The 15,621-nt window shown below is 54.6% G+C and overlaps 7 protein-coding genes across 7 annotated transcripts; 4 read left to right on the top strand and 3 right to left on the bottom strand.

Annotated features, from left to right (window-relative positions):
• Positions 1–796: 796 nt before the first annotated feature.
• On the bottom strand, positions 797–2,829 carry P152DRAFT_460301 (dihydrolipoamide succinyltransferase). Its single transcript, XM_033679870.1, has 7 exons — positions 2,457–2,829; positions 2,342–2,397; positions 2,219–2,290; positions 2,108–2,163; positions 1,096–2,061; positions 976–1,047; positions 797–926 (listed from the first exon to the last, which is right to left on the bottom strand). The coding sequence occupies exons 1-7, from the start codon at positions 2,630–2,632 to the stop codon at positions 882–884; spliced, it is 1,443 nt and encodes a 480-aa protein (XP_033532234.1). The 5' UTR covers positions 2,633–2,829; the 3' UTR covers positions 797–881.
• Positions 2,830–3,165: 336 nt separating this feature from the next.
• On the top strand, positions 3,166–4,129 carry P152DRAFT_460299 (uncharacterized protein). The gene is made up of 6 exons (XM_033679869.1): positions 3,166–3,242; positions 3,296–3,334; positions 3,435–3,567; positions 3,648–3,726; positions 3,781–3,822; positions 3,883–4,129. Exons 1-6 carry the CDS (start codon positions 3,181–3,183, stop codon positions 3,903–3,905), a joined length of 378 nt encoding a protein of 125 aa, XP_033532233.1. The 5' UTR covers positions 3,166–3,180; the 3' UTR covers positions 3,906–4,129.
• A 284-nt stretch (positions 4,130–4,413) lies between these two features.
• Positions 4,414–5,320, bottom strand: P152DRAFT_460298 (histone 2A). Its single transcript, XM_033679868.1, has 4 exons — positions 5,183–5,320; positions 4,920–5,008; positions 4,659–4,862; positions 4,414–4,604 (listed from the first exon to the last, which is right to left on the bottom strand). Exons 1-4 carry the CDS (start codon positions 5,236–5,238, stop codon positions 4,549–4,551), a joined length of 405 nt encoding a protein of 134 aa, XP_033532232.1. The 5' UTR covers positions 5,239–5,320; the 3' UTR covers positions 4,414–4,548.
• Positions 5,321–5,745: 425 nt separating this feature from the next.
• Positions 5,746–6,926, top strand: P152DRAFT_90196 (histone H2B.2). Its single transcript, XM_033683334.1, has 5 exons — positions 5,746–5,782; positions 6,069–6,165; positions 6,205–6,253; positions 6,369–6,440; positions 6,529–6,926. Exons 2-5 carry the CDS (start codon positions 6,085–6,087, stop codon positions 6,705–6,707), a joined length of 381 nt encoding a protein of 126 aa, XP_033532231.1. The 5' UTR covers positions 5,746–5,782; positions 6,069–6,084; the 3' UTR covers positions 6,708–6,926.
• A 642-nt stretch (positions 6,927–7,568) lies between these two features.
• On the bottom strand, positions 7,569–9,325 carry P152DRAFT_475431 (uncharacterized protein; the record flags this gene model as incomplete). The annotated part of the gene is made up of 4 exons (XM_033681420.1): positions 7,569–7,938; positions 8,044–8,271; positions 8,319–8,487; positions 8,566–9,325. 4 exons carry the CDS (start codon positions 9,323–9,325, stop codon positions 7,569–7,571), a joined length of 1,527 nt encoding a protein of 508 aa, XP_033532230.1.
• Positions 9,326–10,400: 1,075 nt separating this feature from the next.
• P152DRAFT_90115 (uncharacterized protein) lies at positions 10,401–12,258 on the top strand. Its single transcript, XM_033683333.1, has 2 exons — positions 10,401–11,599; positions 11,645–12,258. Exons 1-2 carry the CDS (start codon positions 10,500–10,502, stop codon positions 12,078–12,080), a joined length of 1,536 nt encoding a protein of 511 aa, XP_033532229.1. The 5' UTR covers positions 10,401–10,499; the 3' UTR covers positions 12,081–12,258.
• Positions 12,259–13,042: 784 nt separating this feature from the next.
• P152DRAFT_439521 (4-coumarate-CoA ligase) lies at positions 13,043–15,331 on the top strand. The gene is made up of 4 exons (XM_033677642.1): positions 13,043–13,309; positions 13,360–13,911; positions 13,965–14,389; positions 14,463–15,331. Exons 1-4 carry the CDS (start codon positions 13,237–13,239, stop codon positions 15,081–15,083), a joined length of 1,671 nt encoding a protein of 556 aa, XP_033532228.1. The 5' UTR covers positions 13,043–13,236; the 3' UTR covers positions 15,084–15,331.
• Positions 15,332–15,621: the final 290 nt, after the last annotated feature.

Here is a 15,621-nt window from a genome sequence, read left to right as displayed (position 1 = left end):
TGGTGATATGTTGTTTTAGAACAGAAATGATGTTGAGAATTATATTGCGAGTGTTGAGATTGAGAATTAAATAAGACTTTTTGTCAAAATCCACCATAACACCCACCATACATGGAAATTTAACTGGAAACTTATGTATATATACAACATAAGGAATATAGTTATCATAAAGAGTAAAAAACAAAGAAAAATATTGTCGTGGGGCTATAAACGGCACTCGAGCGATTTCCACGATACCATCTCAGGATGCGCATCAACCTAACAAATGTATACCACGCTCACGGAAAAGGGGCCTACCCACCCAAGACTCATCCTACGCACCGAGTTAGATCCAAAAGCCACAATAATCAGTAAGAAACCCAAACAGATCCCACGGTTATGTACGGAATCGAAACACAACCCGACAACGTCCCCGACGCAAGTCTGATACACCACACTGGTCGAGAACGTGTCTATGCATCTATGGCGATGGGATACCAGGGAACAGGGATCACAGGCAATCATGCAGATGGCGTCAGCGGACGTTGCAGAGGGGACTTCGAGAGTCAATCATGGTGTGGCCCGGAAGCAAAGTGTAGGGGCCACGAGGGATTGCCGATCCGGCAAATGGTTACAGACATCAGACGGAACAGGGCGACGGTGAGGCGAAAACGACGTATGGACACAGAGATCCATCCTTAGCTAGGTCGGGCAGCGTGATGGATGCGACACGTCCGAACAAGAGAACCGGAGCGGGAGCATTCAACTTTTCAATAATGAACTCTATGATACATCCAAGCTTAATCCACATGGCCCATATGCGAGCGGTCGCGGCAGATCCCCAAGCTCGCACGGGTCAATAATCAATATACAAGACGGGAAACCAGATGCGAGGAGTACAATTATGCGATCAACATCCGTCGGGGGTCCTCAATGTATTCCTTGACCTAGATGGGTGTTAGCGAGTGATTGGGGATGGGAAAGGGGTGGATGTACCTTGACGAGGAAGGTGACGGCTTCTCGGCCGTCGAGGAGTCGGTGGTCGTAAGTGAGGGCGAGGTACATCATCTGCGCACGTTAGTCATGGGCCTCCTTGATAGACGAAAAACAACGAACCGGTCGGATCTCCACCTTCCCATTGATCGCCACCGGCTTCTCCTTGATCGCATGCAACCCCAACACCGCCGTCTGCGGCAGATTAATAATCGGCGTCCCCATCAACGACCCGAACACCCCGCCGTTGCTGATCGTGAACGTGCCGCCCGCCATATCCTCGATGGTCAGCTTGTTGTCGCGCGCCTTGCGCCCCAGGTCCGCGATGGCCTTCTCGATGCCCACGAGGTCCATCTCCTCCACGTTCCGCACGACGGGCGTCACCAGCCCCTTCTCGGTGGCGACGGCGACGCTGACGTCGACGTAGTCGCGGTAGACGATGGTGTCGCCGCCGCTGGGCCCCTCGATGGAGGCGTTGACGGCGGGGAGGTCCTTCATGGCGAGGATGCAGGCGCGGGTGAAGGCGGACATGAAACCGAGCTTGACGCCGGTGCGCTTGAGGACGTCGTCCTTGTAGAGCTTGCGGAGCTCCATGAGCGAGGACATGTCGACTTCGTTGAACGTGGTGAGCGAGGCGGCGGTGTTCTGCGATTGCTTAAGGCGCTCGGCGATGCGGAGGCGCATGCGGTTCATTTTGACGCGGCGCTCTTCGCGGTTGCCGAAGCCGGGAGCGGCTTTGGAGGGTTCAGGTTTCTTAGGTTCTTGCTTCGGTTTGGGTTGCGGAGGGGGGGTGGGCTTCGCTTGTTGTGGGGGAGGGGGAGGAGGGGAGGGTTGCTTGGTCTCCTCTTTCGGTGGCGCGGGCGTGGGCTCTTCCTTGGGTGGCGCGGGCGTGGGCTCTTCCTTGGGTTTTGGCGGTTCCTCGGGTGCTTTGGGTGCGGCGGGGGCTTCTTCTTTCTTCGGGTCCTCCTGGGGTTTCTCGCCGCCGGCGTCCAGCAAGAGGAGGTCTTGGCCGACGGTGACGGTGTCTTCTTCGTTGACGAGGAATTTCTTGATGGTACCGGCTTCGGGAGCGTTGACGGAGACGTCGATCTAGACGCATTAGAGTTATGCCGTAGGACACGTCTCTGGAGCATACCTTGTCGGTCTCGATCGTCGCGATCTCCTCATCCAACTCGACATAGTCGCCAATCTCTAGAATGATATTAGCCTGCATCCATCTAGTCCTTAGCACTGTCTTCCAACGCACGTTTCGAGAATTGCTTCAAGGTTCCCTCCGTGATCGACTCCGCCATCTCCGGAACCTTAACAACCTTCTCGGCTTCGAACCATTAGCATCTATCGCATCCCAGCGTCGAACGAACAAGCTGACCGTATCCCCTCATCTGGACGTATGAAGGGAAGGAAACCCCATCTTTCCGCGATGAACTAACCGCCGTCAGCGCGACGAATTCAAAATACGAGCTCTTCCAAGGACGCAAACCTACCGAAACGTTGGCGCGCTCAATGGACTTCTCGACGTCGACGACAGCGACGACAGCGACGACGCGCTCCTCAATACCGTGAAAGAGCTCCTCGGCAGCGAGCTCGTGGTCGAATATTCACAGCATCGCCGCAATGACGCCGTAGCCGGCCTACTGCGGAGGCATTGTCGAGCGAGCATGGTCGCTATCGCTCGATGGATGGACTACGATGGGGAAACGAGGGTGGGCACCCGAGCACACAATGGCGCTCAGCAGAGGAGGGAGGGGGGGGAGGAGAAGGGAGATGAAGGATGGGGGAACAGTGGGCGAGCGAATCTAAGGGAAGGTGGAAAAAGATAGTTGGATGGGAGAAAGTTGAATCATGTCGATTCTTGTTTCGTCACAGAAGGCAGGACATCAGCAAGGAACTGCAAGGAACTCATCCCTGTTCCGCCGACTTTGCCGTGTGTCCGTGCCAAGAAATGAGCCACAGAAAGACTGCGCCACAGAGCTGCTGCTGAGTGCTGTACCTAGATGAACTTCCATTCGACCTCCCACTTGACAATTGATACCAGTGCTTGAATCGTCATCAATTGCACCGTCAACCCGCCAACCCCCCCATCACCACCCCTCAAACCAGATCCTTCTCGACCAACGAGTTTGGATCACCATATCCGACACCATGACCCCCCTCATCGCCGGCAGTAGGCGCGTGTGCGCCCTGAAGCGGACGACATACCGCAGCATCATGGCCTCACGAACCTATTCGGCCACCGTCGTGTCCCCCGAGCGAATGACCCCCGCCTACGAGTACCTCTCCCCAGCTCACCCTCGCGATAATGACCATCGCTGACACGCCGCAGAGTCCCCGACATGACCCTCTCCCATAGAGCGAAAGTCTGGTGAGCCGCACATCCTCCACCATCGCACGAGCTGGATAGATGATGGATAGAGAGACATCTCCCCGGAGAAGAACGAGGCTGACGAGAACTAATCATCCAGCTCCCTCTACCGCCGCGCCCTCAAACTCTCCCTCGACTGGTGTAACGACCGCGCCGCCTGGCGCGGCCAAGCCATGTACATCCGTACCGTCTTCGACGCAAACCTCGCCGTGAATGACCGACGGACGCAGCGGGTACGCCTCTATCCCCCCCTTCAACCTATCTGACCCCTACCAAATAACCCGGGTAACTGACTAACCTTTGTGGTGCGCAGGTCCTCATCGAAGAAGCCGAGCGCATCCTCGATGAATACAAGCATCCGGAACCGTATCGGGCGCCGACGGCGCCGGGAGGTGAGTTTTTCCAGTTCGGAGGGTTGAGAAGGGGATATGGCTGATTTGTTGTAGGGTCGAAGTGGGAGAGGAATTTGGAGGCGCCGATTTTGGATCGTGAGTTTCCCGGTTCTGACTTTGGTTTGTGGGGGTGGGTGAGCTGACGTAAATGTGTAGCACCGCCGAAGATGGATTTGTGAGGGAGGGGTTGGGGTGGAGGGGAAGAAGGGGAATTGAGTCGTTGGGTTCAGTTAGATATGGACGTTGGACGGTGGTCCGGATGTATGAGTGATTCTACGGAGGATTCTAGAGCATCGTATCCATTATCCGTCGATCAACATGGGAGATTTGCGTCGAGGTGTAGATATATTCCAAATCCAAGGATTTCCATAAGGGGAAATTAAAAAAGAACATTTTATGATTAGATATCGCTGATTTCTAGTGTACCTATAAATGTGAAACTGCCATATGTATCTCCATTTTCCAAACGAGTCAAGACGCGTTCATCCCGAGTTCCATACGCGTCAAATATAGATATCAAAAACCGAATATCAGACTCAAAATGCATTCACAAATCACTAAGCAGAATGTGGAAAATAAAGATTGAAATAAGTCCACTTCGGACCCATCAGCTCCGTTCATGAATTCCTATCCATAGCCATGGATATAATATACACCGGCTTTCGTTGATGATCGAATGATTCAGAGAAAAAAGCCATGAATTCCCAGACCCCGTGTCCCGATGACCCCCATTATCATTGGAGATCAAAAAAGCAGCAGCCCCCATTGTGTCGCGCCAAGTGTCAAACGAAAGAAGCCATTCCCACCATGACCACCACCACCTTACATCTCCAGGCTGGCGCCCTTGCCACCCTTGGCCGTCTTCTTGGGCAAAAGGTCTGAAAAAACGGTTAGCGAAATGTGACCCATCCTGACCGAAAAGGAAAACGTACTTTGGTGGATGTTGGGAAGCACACCACCCTGCGCGATGGTGACGTGGCCCAACAGCTTGTTCAACTCCTCATCGTTACGGATGGCGAGCTGCAGATGGCGGGGGATGATACGGGTCTTCTTGTTGTCGCGGGCGGCGTTACCGGCCAACTCGAGGATTTCGGCAGCCAGGTACTCTAGGACCGCAGCGAGGTAGACGGGAGCACCTAGAAGATGGGGTTAGAATGATGTGGTTGTGTCGGATGAGAGCGGTTGCGGCTTACCGGCACCAACACGCTGAGCGTAGTTTCCCTTCCTCAACAGACGGTGGACACGACCGACGGGGAATGCGAGACCAGCCTTAGATGAACGGCTAGTTTTGGGGTCAGTTTTGGTTCATTTGAATGAAAAAGTAGATGTGAGATAGGATAGACTTCAAACTTCAATTCAAGATCCAACTTCTTCAAGCTCAGATCTCATAATTGATATGGAAATCTCTCTAAGTCCAGAAGGTGTGTACGATGAACGCGTTCAAGGGGAAACTCACGATTGAGCCGTGCTCTTGGAGCCACTGGCCTTGCCACCTGATTTACCTCCAGTCATTTTGAAAGTGGGGGAATTGGAATTCGGGATGGAATATGAGTTTCGGTTGAAAGATGCGATGGAGTGCGATAGATCAAGTTGGCAGTGATGTTGGATGGATAGAAAGATGAAGAGAGGAGGAGAAAGAAAAGGGTGGTGAGGGATGGCGGGGCGCGTGGGCTTTTATGGGCAGCCACGAGAATGCGCGATGGAGGGAGCATCACCATGAGGGAGGAGAGTGTTGATGCGCGACACGCGATGGATGCCTGAGTGGTGCCTGAATGCCTTGGGAGGGGTGGTGATGCATCAGCCAGAAAGCGTGAATCTGGGATGAGTGATGGCACTAAACCGCTTTGGGAAGGATAGCTTAACTGTTGCCTTTTGCAGCTTCTAGATTCCATCATAACACGACGCGATCTGATTGGCTGCGTTGGAAAGAACATTCCCGAAGCGGTCAAGCTCCTCTGTTAGATCCCCTTGATTGATGGTTTCCTGCCTTCCGCAATACACAGAACGCGTCGTCCATCACCCACTCCCAGCAACCCCCCCTTGCAGCTGTAGAATTGTATGTAACTGTAAGCCCAGCCCAGCCAACGCGCCGCCCCCCATCACATCACACACCACCCAGCAACTCATCAGACAGCAACTCATCAACTCATCAACTCCTCCCCTCCCCATCCCTCCCTCCCACTACAAAAACCTCTCAACGCCCCCCATCTCTCACCCTCTTTCTTTCTTTCCTTCCTTCATCCATCATCTACATTCCCAACCACGCTGCATCTTTGACAAACACACTCACCCATCCTCATCAATCCAACTCATCACTTCCAACTTTCCAACTTTTCCGAAAGGCATCAAATCGTCGAAATGGCACCCAAGGCAGCTCAAAAGACTCCCTCCACCGGCGGCAAGGCCCCGGCTGGCAAGGCGCCCGCGGAGAAGAAGGAGGCCGGCAAGAAGACCGCCGCGCCCGCCGGTGAGAAGAAGAAGCGCACCAAGACCCGAAAGGAGACCTATAGCTCCTACATCTACAAAGGTATGCTTTCGGAAAATCGCGTCGTGAATTCGAGTCGCCTGGTCCGGGAGACTTGGATTCCGTCGGGTTTCATCAACACATTCCGATCTTGGAAATTCTGACGCGTTTTCTCTAGTCTTGAAGCAGGTTCACCCCGACACTGGTATCTCAAACCGTGCCATGTCCATCCTGAACTCCTTCGTCAATGGTAAGTCATCATCCAATCCATCCAAGTCATTTGACTTTTGGGTTTCCGATTCATCAAATCAGATCTTAAATTCTGACTCCATTCATAGACATCTTTGAGCGCGTCGCTACCGAGGCATCCAAGCTCGCCGCCTACAACAAGAAGTCCACCATCTCCTCCCGCGAGATCCAAACCTCCGTCCGTCTGATCCTGCCGGGCGAGTTGGCCAAGCACGCTGTGTCCGAGGGCACCAAGGCTGTCACCAAGTACTCCTCCGCTTCCAAATAAGCCGTCATCACACGACGGTCTCTTCGGGGTTTGGTTCTTTCTTTGCGCGCGATGGAGTGATGAGATGGCGATTCCGCTTATGGGTTTGGAATCGGAAATTTTCGTGGTTCATGATGAACTGCCACGGTTTCGGGAAACGGTGTTACACGGGTCTATTCTTTTCTTTTTCCATTAATGCCTCTCATGGGATGGTCTGCGTCGAATCCAGTCATCAATCAGCCGTCGGATCGTGAAAGTCACATGGTCCGAGGGAAAGTCATCATCAGGGGATGGATGGGGGTCAAGGGATGTACAGTATTTCTTCCGAAGAAATGAAATCGAGCATGCAGAACATTACATTCATTCAATCTTGATCCAATAATGTTTCTGATTTCGTGATTTTTGTATCTTTGATTTCCTCATTCGGATGTTCAAATTTGAATCTTGACCTTTGCTCGTCAGATGGGTTTCATGAGCTGGTATCTACCAAACTCATTTGACTTTTGAGGGGATATAGAGGCTCTGTAAGACGCGTCGTGAAGGCGTGCATCTCGCGAATCGCGTTCCTGGGTCGATTGGCGGCATGCATGCGCTGCCAACACCCCACGGAACCGATTCCGCACCCAGCGTCCCAGCACCCTCTCACCAACGTTACGAATTCCGGATAAAAATTGCACGGCATTTCTGTTTCCTATAGGTCGGGATTCCATTCCCATCATCCCAAGCGAGGAACTGCGTGATGTTATGCTGTGCTGATATCCAGATAGGTAAGATTAAAGATACCCATCCATCCGCTTCACCGCACCGGAATCCATGCTCCAACACCCGGACTCCAACACCTCCACCAATGTTATCATAATACCATATCGATTATCAATCCACCTAAACTACCACCCCTTCCTCCTCCCCCTCCTCATCACTCAACACCTCCACTTCCCCCATTGCCCCCTCCCGTTCCCCCACCCCCCTCTCCACCCGCATAACTCTCCTCCCAGGCTCCTCCCCCACGCTCTCCTTCCACGCCCTCCAATCCTCCTCATCCCGGATCAAAAACCCAATCAGCATACTCGGATCCATCTCGGCGATCTGGATGCGTCGCAGGCGCCGCGTGTGGCACGAGGAGACCTCCGCGGGGGTGTAGGCGGTGGGGGGGGTGGGGAGGGGGAGGAAGGGACGCGTGGTGTGCGGGTCGAGGTAGAAGAGGGAGGTGGATTGGAGGCCAAGGAAGTAGTGGGAGGAGGAGGGGCGGCCGCTGGATCGAAACAGTTAGTATCAACCATAGAAGTCGAATAGAAAGAGGTTAGGAGAGGGGTGGCATGGGTGGATGGACAGATAGAAAATAGATGGAGAAACATACCCAGCAATCCCGATCGACTGCCGCATCTGCAGCGCTGACTTCAGCGCCTCCCAATACACCGGCGTCACGCGATCGATCCCCAGCCGCGTACAGATCAAGATCAACGTCGGTGCGAACCCCCCGTCCGCTGTCCGCGCGATCTTCATAAAGTCGTCCTCGTACACCTCCGGCCCGTCGCCCGTGATGTAGACCTTGAGTCCGAGAGACTCGTGCTGGTTGGCGAGCGCCCTATAATACTCAGTTGGGATTTGAGGATGAGAGGATGGGGGACTTACTGGATGCAGCGCGCGGTGGCGGAGGGGCCAAACCATTCGCCGGGGTGTTTGCCGCAGGCGGAAGCGCCGTGGTCGACGAAGCGGTGAATGGAGAAAGGGGCGTTCGGATCGTCGGCGAAGAGCGCGAGGAGCTCTTTTTCCTCTGCTTCTCGTTCACCACGTCGCCAATCTGCGTGAAAACGTCAGCGTCCTTACCGTCCAACCCCTGCAAGAGATGGTTTGATTTATGGGAGCGAACTGCACTCACCTCGCCCAAACCGCAACATCACCAATGCGTTCGCAAACAAGCTCTGGCCCGACCGAATCATGCACCCCCACCCACTATCGCTCGTAAATCCCCCCTGCCCCCCCAGCTGCCTCAACCTCACCCCCAAACTCAGCCCTGCCCCCGCCCCCGCCCCCGCCGTCCGCTCGATGCACGGAAATCCCGACCGATACGTCATCCACACACGCGACTCGAAGTCGTCCAGGAACGCTGCCGGCCACCCGCCGTCCGCGTCCGCGTCCTCGTTCGTGCTGCCGGGGCCGTTGCCGTTGCTGGCGGAGGGGGGGGGGTCGGTGGAGGAGGCGTGCGATCGGCCGAGGTCTTCGAGACTGCTGGTGGCGCTAGGATGTTCGAGCATGCTGGTGGAGCTGGCGGCCATGGAGGGGGGTTTGCTGTGGTGGGAGGTGAAGAGGTCGATGGGGGAGGGGTTGGAGGAGGCGGAGGGGGAGGGGGATTGTGGGCCGGTGTTGATTTGGATGCGTTGTTGGTTCTTCTGTGTTTGTGGTTCATCCTGTGGTTCATTCTGTTGTTCATTCTGTTGTTGCCGCTGTCCATCTTCTTGCTGCCGACGGGTCTCGGCCTCCTCCCGCGCTATGCTGCTCCGGTCGATGGGGTCGATCGCCTCGTATTGGCGGCCCAGCACCCAGATGGGGGCCTCGGACGGGTCATCGTTGCGGGGGGGCGGGTCCCAGAAGTATTGGAGGACGCGCTTGCTGTAGCGGCCGATGTCGACATTGCTCATGGTAGGGAAGGAGAGGGGGGGAGGGTTGCGGCGCAGGTCGAGGAGCCTGGCGGAGAGGGTTTGGAGGAGGGCGTCCAGTATGGCTGAAGGGGGGGGTATGGAGGGAGATCGGAGTTCAGATCGTTATAGTGGGATGGTGGTTGCGGGTGAGTCAGCGGTGGGAGGGATGGGATTGGAAGTAGGGGACTGGAATCGTTAAAGAACAGGTAGGTATCGTGCATCAAACCGCTGAAGGAATTAGCAGTGACGGAGTAGGCTTTGTTCGGAGGTGCATACCGGTATACAGGTTGGGGCAAAGGTGTCCGCCTGATACAGCGAAAGCCCAGGCCTGAGACGCTGTACGTAACTGCAGCTGGGTGGTCCAACAAACGATCCCTGAATGGCGGGGCTCCCCTTTGGACTGGGGATCTCAGGGAAGTGGATCGAGAGACGACCTGAGCACCCTGTTGATATCAGATCTGAAGACTACGGCTTCTTATGCAGATGGTTCCTCTCTTGTTCGAATCGTGCAGCCTGCTTAGTCTTTTGCTCTCCCGTTTGCCCAGTCTCTTGTCAGATTTCCCAGCGCAGCAGAGCGGTGTGAGAGCATGAACTGATGGAATTATGAAGCCACATCGACGACCCACTCACTCAAGCTGAGCTGAATTGGAACTCCGCTGCGTTCCCTGTAAAGTAACCTCCTTGTCGCCTCAATGCCTAATCGCCTATTCGCCTTAACGCCTCGTACGCACGGACGTCTGTATACTCTGCGTGGTCCAATCAGCGTCGTTTCTACTGCAGCTTGACAGGCATCTTCAACTTCCAAAATATCAAAAGATATCAAACTCAACATCAACCGCGCAACCCATATTACTGAAGCTCGGTGGTCTGAAATTCCGTCCGTATAGCGACCAAAGTTTTCCAATTATCCAATCCAATAGCCTGTCACATGAGTGGTTTGTCTCGGCGATCGAATTAGGAAGGCGGGGCCTCTGATTTTATTTTTCTGTTGTTTCGCATTTATAAATCCCTCCTAATAATCCATTCTACTCCTCCTCCTCAGAATTTCTTAGAAAGCACATCAGCCCTCAGAAAGCACACCCTTTGCAAACACTCTGAACGAAGCACTACATTTTAGAGTGGAAGAACCATCAAATCATCAAGCAATTATCCCTTTATTCATCACCCGCCACCCATGGCTGCTGATGAGAAACACGCCAGAAGTAAGCATGGGAAGCCAGCGAGGTCTCCTTCTCCTGCCTCATCATCCGGCAGTGAGGAGATCGTCTTCGAGGGTCGCTGTCCACCCAGCCCTACTCCTTCGGTGAAAGCGCTCAGAAAATTAGCACCCCACAAAAGGAACAAGCTGAACGACGAGTGGGATGTCATGAATCACCTGGAGCGATGGGAGCATCGGAGCAAGCCCGGCATCGGGTGGAACAAGAAGAAGAGTGACCTCTACCACCCGAAGACAGGGAAGCGAGTGAACCCACGAGACCTCTTACAGAATACTGACATGCTCGCCGAGTTCGAAGCTATGGAACAAGAAAAGGCGAATCGGAAGGCGGTCGTCGATGACTACGTGGAAAACATGGACGCGGATGACCTGGCCTACATGATGGGTCAATCGAACTTCGCTTCTCGGGACATCGACAACCACAACGGCAACCAAGATGTCTTCTACATGCCTGACTCCGATAGCGATGTCAATAAGACCCAAGGAGTCCCCGATCTTTCCGGTGATGTTCGCTCCACCCACCGACCTAATGTCGATGGAACTGCTTCCATAAATGGAACTGCCTCCGTCAAAGGGAAAGCCAAGGTCATCGTCGATAGCGACCCAGATGAACCGGAAGAGTCGGACGATGAGTCAGATACCGCGCACTCGGAGACTATCGATGACGAAGAGATCGCGAGGCGACTTCAAGCTGCCGAATTCACCAGTGCCAAGACAGGTGATGTCTACGATGACTTCGACGACATCGATGACTTCGACATCACGGACTTCAACCGCCCGAGCCTGGGGAACAAGAAGAAGTCCAAAGGTTTCCCGGGCTACCAGGGCATGATCGACCTCGCCGACGACGAGATGGTCGAAGAAATGCAATCGGCCTGGGCGAACGATCGGATGAAGAAGAAAGCTAGGAAACAGGAGCGGGAACGTCTTCGCGCGGAAGGGCTCCTTGGGAGCAAGAGCAAGAAAGCGAAAGCCGCAGCCGACAAAGTCATCATCCGCAAGACCATTACGGAGATCCGCGACGAGATCCGCAGCTTCATCCGCTCCGGCGATGAGAGGTATGTACACGCCATCCAGCCCCCGACGCCTTCTCACACTCGCAGCTACGCCTTTTCGCCCATGACCCCCGACCAACGCCGTAACGTCCATCTTTACGCGCACCACCTCCAACTCGTCTCCAAATCCATCGGCGGAGGCAACAAGCGCTTCACCATCCTCAAGAAGACCGCGCACTCCCTCTCCATCAGCGAGCGGCAAATGGACCGCGTCCTCGGCCGCCCCATTGGACCCAAGAGCATCAAACGCGACCGTGCCGGCCCGAGCAAGGACAGCACCAATGTCCGCGCCGGTGCGCCGACGACCTACGGACACGGCGAGGTCATCGGGGCGGACGCGCCGGAAATCGGGACGGAGAGTAAGGGGCATGCGATGTTGAGGAAGATGGGGTGGGATAAGGGGAAGGCGTTGGGGGCGGAGAACACGGGGATTCTAGAGCCGATTGAGCAGATTATGAGGCGGAACCGACGCGGGTTGGGCTGAGAACACTCTCCGTTGCTGTTGGCTCGCGTTGGACCCCTGAATAGAATCACCACTCGATGTCATCGACTGGGCCTTTACGATAATCGCGATGGCTGTTAGGCCTCGAGCTTTGGTAAATGGAAGTGAGCGGTTGCGGTAGATATCCGAGAGGGATTTTAGAGCGATCGGTGGCCTTCATGGAGGGTATATCGAAAAAGGCAGAACGTCCACGATATCGAAGAAAAACGGAATGAGCAGTATTGAGTCCAATACTCAACTCTCTGTACTACGGATTACAAGCATTGTTTGACTACTATGGAATGGAGGGACGCGAAGCTGGCTTGTTGGTGTGTCGAAAGATTCCTCTAGATCGACTACTACTGGTATAGATGGAGACACGCCAGCGTATCTCTTTTTGCGATACGCCTTTCGTGGTCGGCGGAATGGTCCCTCACAGCGTTTCTCAACACGACTTTGCTGGGTTTTTTGCAAGTTTGCATACGGACGGTAGATGCCACTCTTCCGGCTTTGGCTTGGTGGAGAGGACTGAAGGTCTTTGATTCTCGGTTTCTCACACACAATTTGAGACGAGCGCCTTGCTGCAACGAGGACAGAGTGTGGGCACCTATGTACGAAAATAACTGCACCACTCCTAGAATCGGGATCCGCATGTACCCAAGTACCACGGTACGCATTTCATTCCCGACGATGCCATTGGCCCATCACCAATTTCCAAGCCACCTTCGCTGATTCCGCCGCACATTTCCCCGGATTTCGGCTCTCAAGCGTCCAAGATGGAGCCGAGGACGTGGAGAGACCCCTCAAATTAACCATCCAAGCGACCAATCCCACCATCAACGAGCGAGGTTCTCGACTTCTCGTAGGCTTGTTATGGCGCTAAAATGCTAGCAATATGAGCAGCGGCTCCGGTTAACTGTTTCCGGTATATTTCGGTAATTTCAGAAGCCAGAACTTAAGGTGGTCGGGTCGCCTCTGTACTTACATAGTACTCTGTAGGCGATCTAGAACTTGCTGTATCTGTCCTGGTTGCTTTTCATCCTCTTTGCGGGCCTTGTCTTAGAGTGTCTTTGTGCTAGCAGTCTTCTGTCGTCAATTGGTTGATATTCAGCGTTTCCTTAGTCGATCTACTCCAAATATCAGGATATATATAGTCAAGATGGCACCGAAAATCTACTATGGCGAGCGATACTACGCGTTCCCGCAGATGGACATGTTGACCTTTCTCTTCGGTATCCCCACCACCCGTATCCACGTCTCTAGCAAATCCTAACCCCCCCAGAATCCCAACACGCCCTCTCCCAACCCGACACCCAACTCCACATTGACGCCGCCAACCCGTCAAACTACCTCACCAAATCCACCACCATCTCCCTCACCGAGCAATTTGCTCACGCCTTCCGCACCCGCTTCGGGATCGGCGCCGCCGGCCCCAACCACGACGTCGTCGTCGGCTTCTCCAGCCTCCAGATCCTCCTCCCCGTCGCCTTCTATGGCACCGTCGCCGCCGGTGGCGTCTTCAGCGCGGCGTCGCATAGCTTCACACCGGCGGAGCTGGCGCGCCAGGTGACGCAGGGGGATGCGAAGCTGTTGATTACGAGTGCGGATTTGGTGGAGGTGGCGGTGGAGGCGGCGGGGATCTGTGGGTTGGGGTTGGATCGGGTCCTGGTGCTGGAGTCGGATGCGGGGAAGTGGGGGATGAGGAGTGTAGATGGGAGTTTTGGAGGGTGGACGGAGGAGCGGTTAATGTGGGAGCGGGTGACGGATCCGGTGAGGTTGGAGGAGAGTTTGATTATTTTGCTGTATAGTTCGGGGACGACGGGGGCGCCGAAAGGTGAGGATTTGCGTTTGTTTCTCGCTCTCTCGTCGGCGACTAACTGTTCGTAGGTGTCCGACTCTCCCACCAAAACGTCGTCGCCTCAACGTACAACCCCAGCCAGGCCGCCCGCGAATGGGCCTTCCCCCGCGTCATGTCCGGCGAGATCATCCCCTCACCGCAGCGTACCATCGCGCATCTCCCCGCGGCGCACATCGCCGGTGTGAGCGGCTACTTCATCAGCCCCGTCTACAGCGGCACGTCGCTCTACTGGATGCGCAAGTACGAGTGGAAGAAGTTCCTCGAGTACAACAAGCAGCACCAGATCACCGGGTTCTTTTCCGTGCCGGCGATTTATGCGCGCATCGCGAAGTCGGCGGACGTGACGGATCAGTTCGCGTCGTTTGAGGGCGGGTTGGGTGGCGCGGCGCCGATGGATGACTTTGTGCAGACCGGATCGCAGAAGAAGCTGGCGGATGGATCGAAGTCCGTCGGGGTAAGTCCTGTCCCCTATTCTGATTTATATCAGTAACGTGAGGTGTGAAAGTTACTTACAATGCACAACACAGGGCACTTGGGGCCTTTCTGAGGCCACCGGCTCCGTCACCTCCCTCCCCCGTGGACTCACCGACACCACCGGCAGCGTGGGCACCATCCACCCCAACATGCAGCTGCGCCTCGTCGACGACGACGACCAAGACGTCCCCGAAGGCCAACCTGGCGAAGCGATCATCCGCGGCCCCACAATCACCAAAGGCTACCACGACAACCCCGAGGCCACCAAGGAAGCGTTCCTCGACGGCTGGTTCCGCACCGGCGACATCTTGCAACAGCGCAACGGGCTATGGTACGTGACGGACCGGAAGAAGGAACTGATTAAATATAAGGGGCTGCAGGTGGCGCCGGCGGAGTTGGAGGGATTGCTGTTGAGCCATCCGTTTATTGAGGACGCGGCGGTTATTGGGGTGCCGTTTGAGGGAACGGAGGCGCCGAGGGCGTATGTCGTGGCGGATCGGAAGAAGTTGAGCGAGGAGGAGGTGAAGCAGTTTATTGCTTCGAAGTTGTCGCCGCATAAGCAGCTGCGAGGAGGGGTCGTGTACATGGAGGCGATTCCGCGTAGCACAGTAGGGAAGATCTTGAGGAGGGAGTTGAGGGAGGCGGCGAAGAAGGAAAACAAGGCGAAGTTGTAGATAGAGTGTGTGATATGGATGTATGTTGGATGTTGGACAATTTAGCGCTTTTGTCGAACGGTTTCAATAACTAAGTTCATGCTCAGTTTGTCTTTGAAATTGTCGTGATACCGCGTTTGGTCTGCCCACCCATAAGAACCTCACTTGCGCCCGGGTTTCACTCCTAACTACCGGTACAGTTCCTCCGCAAAAGTCACCGTTCAAAGCCTAAAATCTCATCAAAACTCCTGGTTTTGCGAGCTCTCATTAAATTAGATTAAGTGGCACGCTACTACAGCAATATCACATCTACTACTAAAGTACTAAGCCAAGAGTCTGCGCACAGACCCCAGTCTCAGCTGATATCTCTACACCCACCACTTACTTGGACAATCAATAACTTTACCAAAATGAGGTCTTTTGGCACAGAAATTAGTAGTAATCGAAGGCCTAATAAGGAGTTATCAGTCTCTCAAAGAGCTGGGATTATTCAGGCTGTTGAAGATGGGAAACCAAAGACTGAAATCGCGCGCAACTTTCGCGTCTCTCGACGCGCGGT

The sequence above is a fragment of the Eremomyces bilateralis genome (assembly GCF_010015585.1).
Source record: "Eremomyces bilateralis CBS 781.70 unplaced genomic scaffold P152scaffold_17, whole genome shotgun sequence".
Lineage (NCBI taxonomy): Eukaryota > Fungi > Ascomycota > Dothideomycetes > Eremomycetales > Eremomycetaceae > Eremomyces > Eremomyces bilateralis.
Note: the sequence above shows the minus strand (reverse complement) of the source record. Positions and strands in the feature narration are given on the sequence as shown.

Bases quoted from the DNA above. Each gene is read 5' to 3' on its own strand.
- P152DRAFT_460299 (XM_033679869.1), top strand. From the start codon at position 3,181: ATGGCCTCACGAACCTATTCGGCCACCGTCGTGTCCCCCGAGCGAATG. The intron at 3,243-3,295 runs GTACCTCTCCCC...GACACGCCGCAG, and splicing joins CGAATGACCCCCGCCTACGA to AGTCCCCGACATGACCCTCT. The intron at 3,335-3,434 runs GTGAGCCGCACA...CTAATCATCCAG, and splicing joins TCCCATAGAGCGAAAGTCTG to CTCCCTCTACCGCCGCGCCC.
- P152DRAFT_90196 (XM_033683334.1), top strand. From the start codon at position 6,085: ATGGCACCCAAGGCAGCTCAAAAGACTCCCTCCACCGGCGGCAAGGCC. The intron at 6,166-6,204 runs GCCGGCAAGAAG...GGTGAGAAGAAG, and splicing joins CGCCCGCGGAGAAGAAGGAG to AAGCGCACCAAGACCCGAAA. The intron at 6,441-6,528 runs GTAAGTCATCAT...CTCCATTCATAG, and splicing joins CCTGAACTCCTTCGTCAATG to ACATCTTTGAGCGCGTCGCT.
- P152DRAFT_460301 (XM_033679870.1), bottom strand. From the start codon at position 2,632: ATGCTCGCTCGACAATGCCTCCGCAGTAGGCCGGCTACGGCGTCATTG. The intron at 2,062-2,107 runs GTATGCTCCAGA...TAATGCGTCTAG, and splicing joins CGACGATCGAGACCGACAAG to ATCGACGTCTCCGTCAACGC. The intron at 927-975 runs GTACATCCACCC...ACACCCATCTAG, and splicing joins CCGTCACCTTCCTCGTCAAG to GTCAAGGAATACATTGAGGA.
- P152DRAFT_90115 (XM_033683333.1), top strand. From the start codon at position 10,500: ATGGCTGCTGATGAGAAACACGCCAGAAGTAAGCATGGGAAGCCAGCG. The intron at 11,600-11,644 runs GTATGTACACGC...TCACACTCGCAG, and splicing joins ATCCGCTCCGGCGATGAGAG to CTACGCCTTTTCGCCCATGA.
- P152DRAFT_460298 (XM_033679868.1), bottom strand. From the start codon at position 5,238: ATGACTGGAGGTAAATCAGGTGGCAAGGCCAGTGGCTCCAAGAGCACG. The intron at 5,009-5,182 runs GTGAGTTTCCCC...CCCCAAAACTAG, and splicing joins TCCAAGAGCACGGCTCAATC to CCGTTCATCTAAGGCTGGTC. The intron at 4,605-4,658 runs GTACGTTTTCCT...CCGTTTTTTCAG, and splicing joins GCTTCCCAACATCCACCAAA to ACCTTTTGCCCAAGAAGACG.
- P152DRAFT_439521 (XM_033677642.1), top strand. From the start codon at position 13,237: ATGGCACCGAAAATCTACTATGGCGAGCGATACTACGCGTTCCCGCAG. The intron at 13,310-13,359 runs GTATCCCCACCA...TAACCCCCCCAG, and splicing joins CATGTTGACCTTTCTCTTCG to AATCCCAACACGCCCTCTCC. The intron at 13,912-13,964 runs GTGAGGATTTGC...AACTGTTCGTAG, and splicing joins GACGACGGGGGCGCCGAAAG to GTGTCCGACTCTCCCACCAA.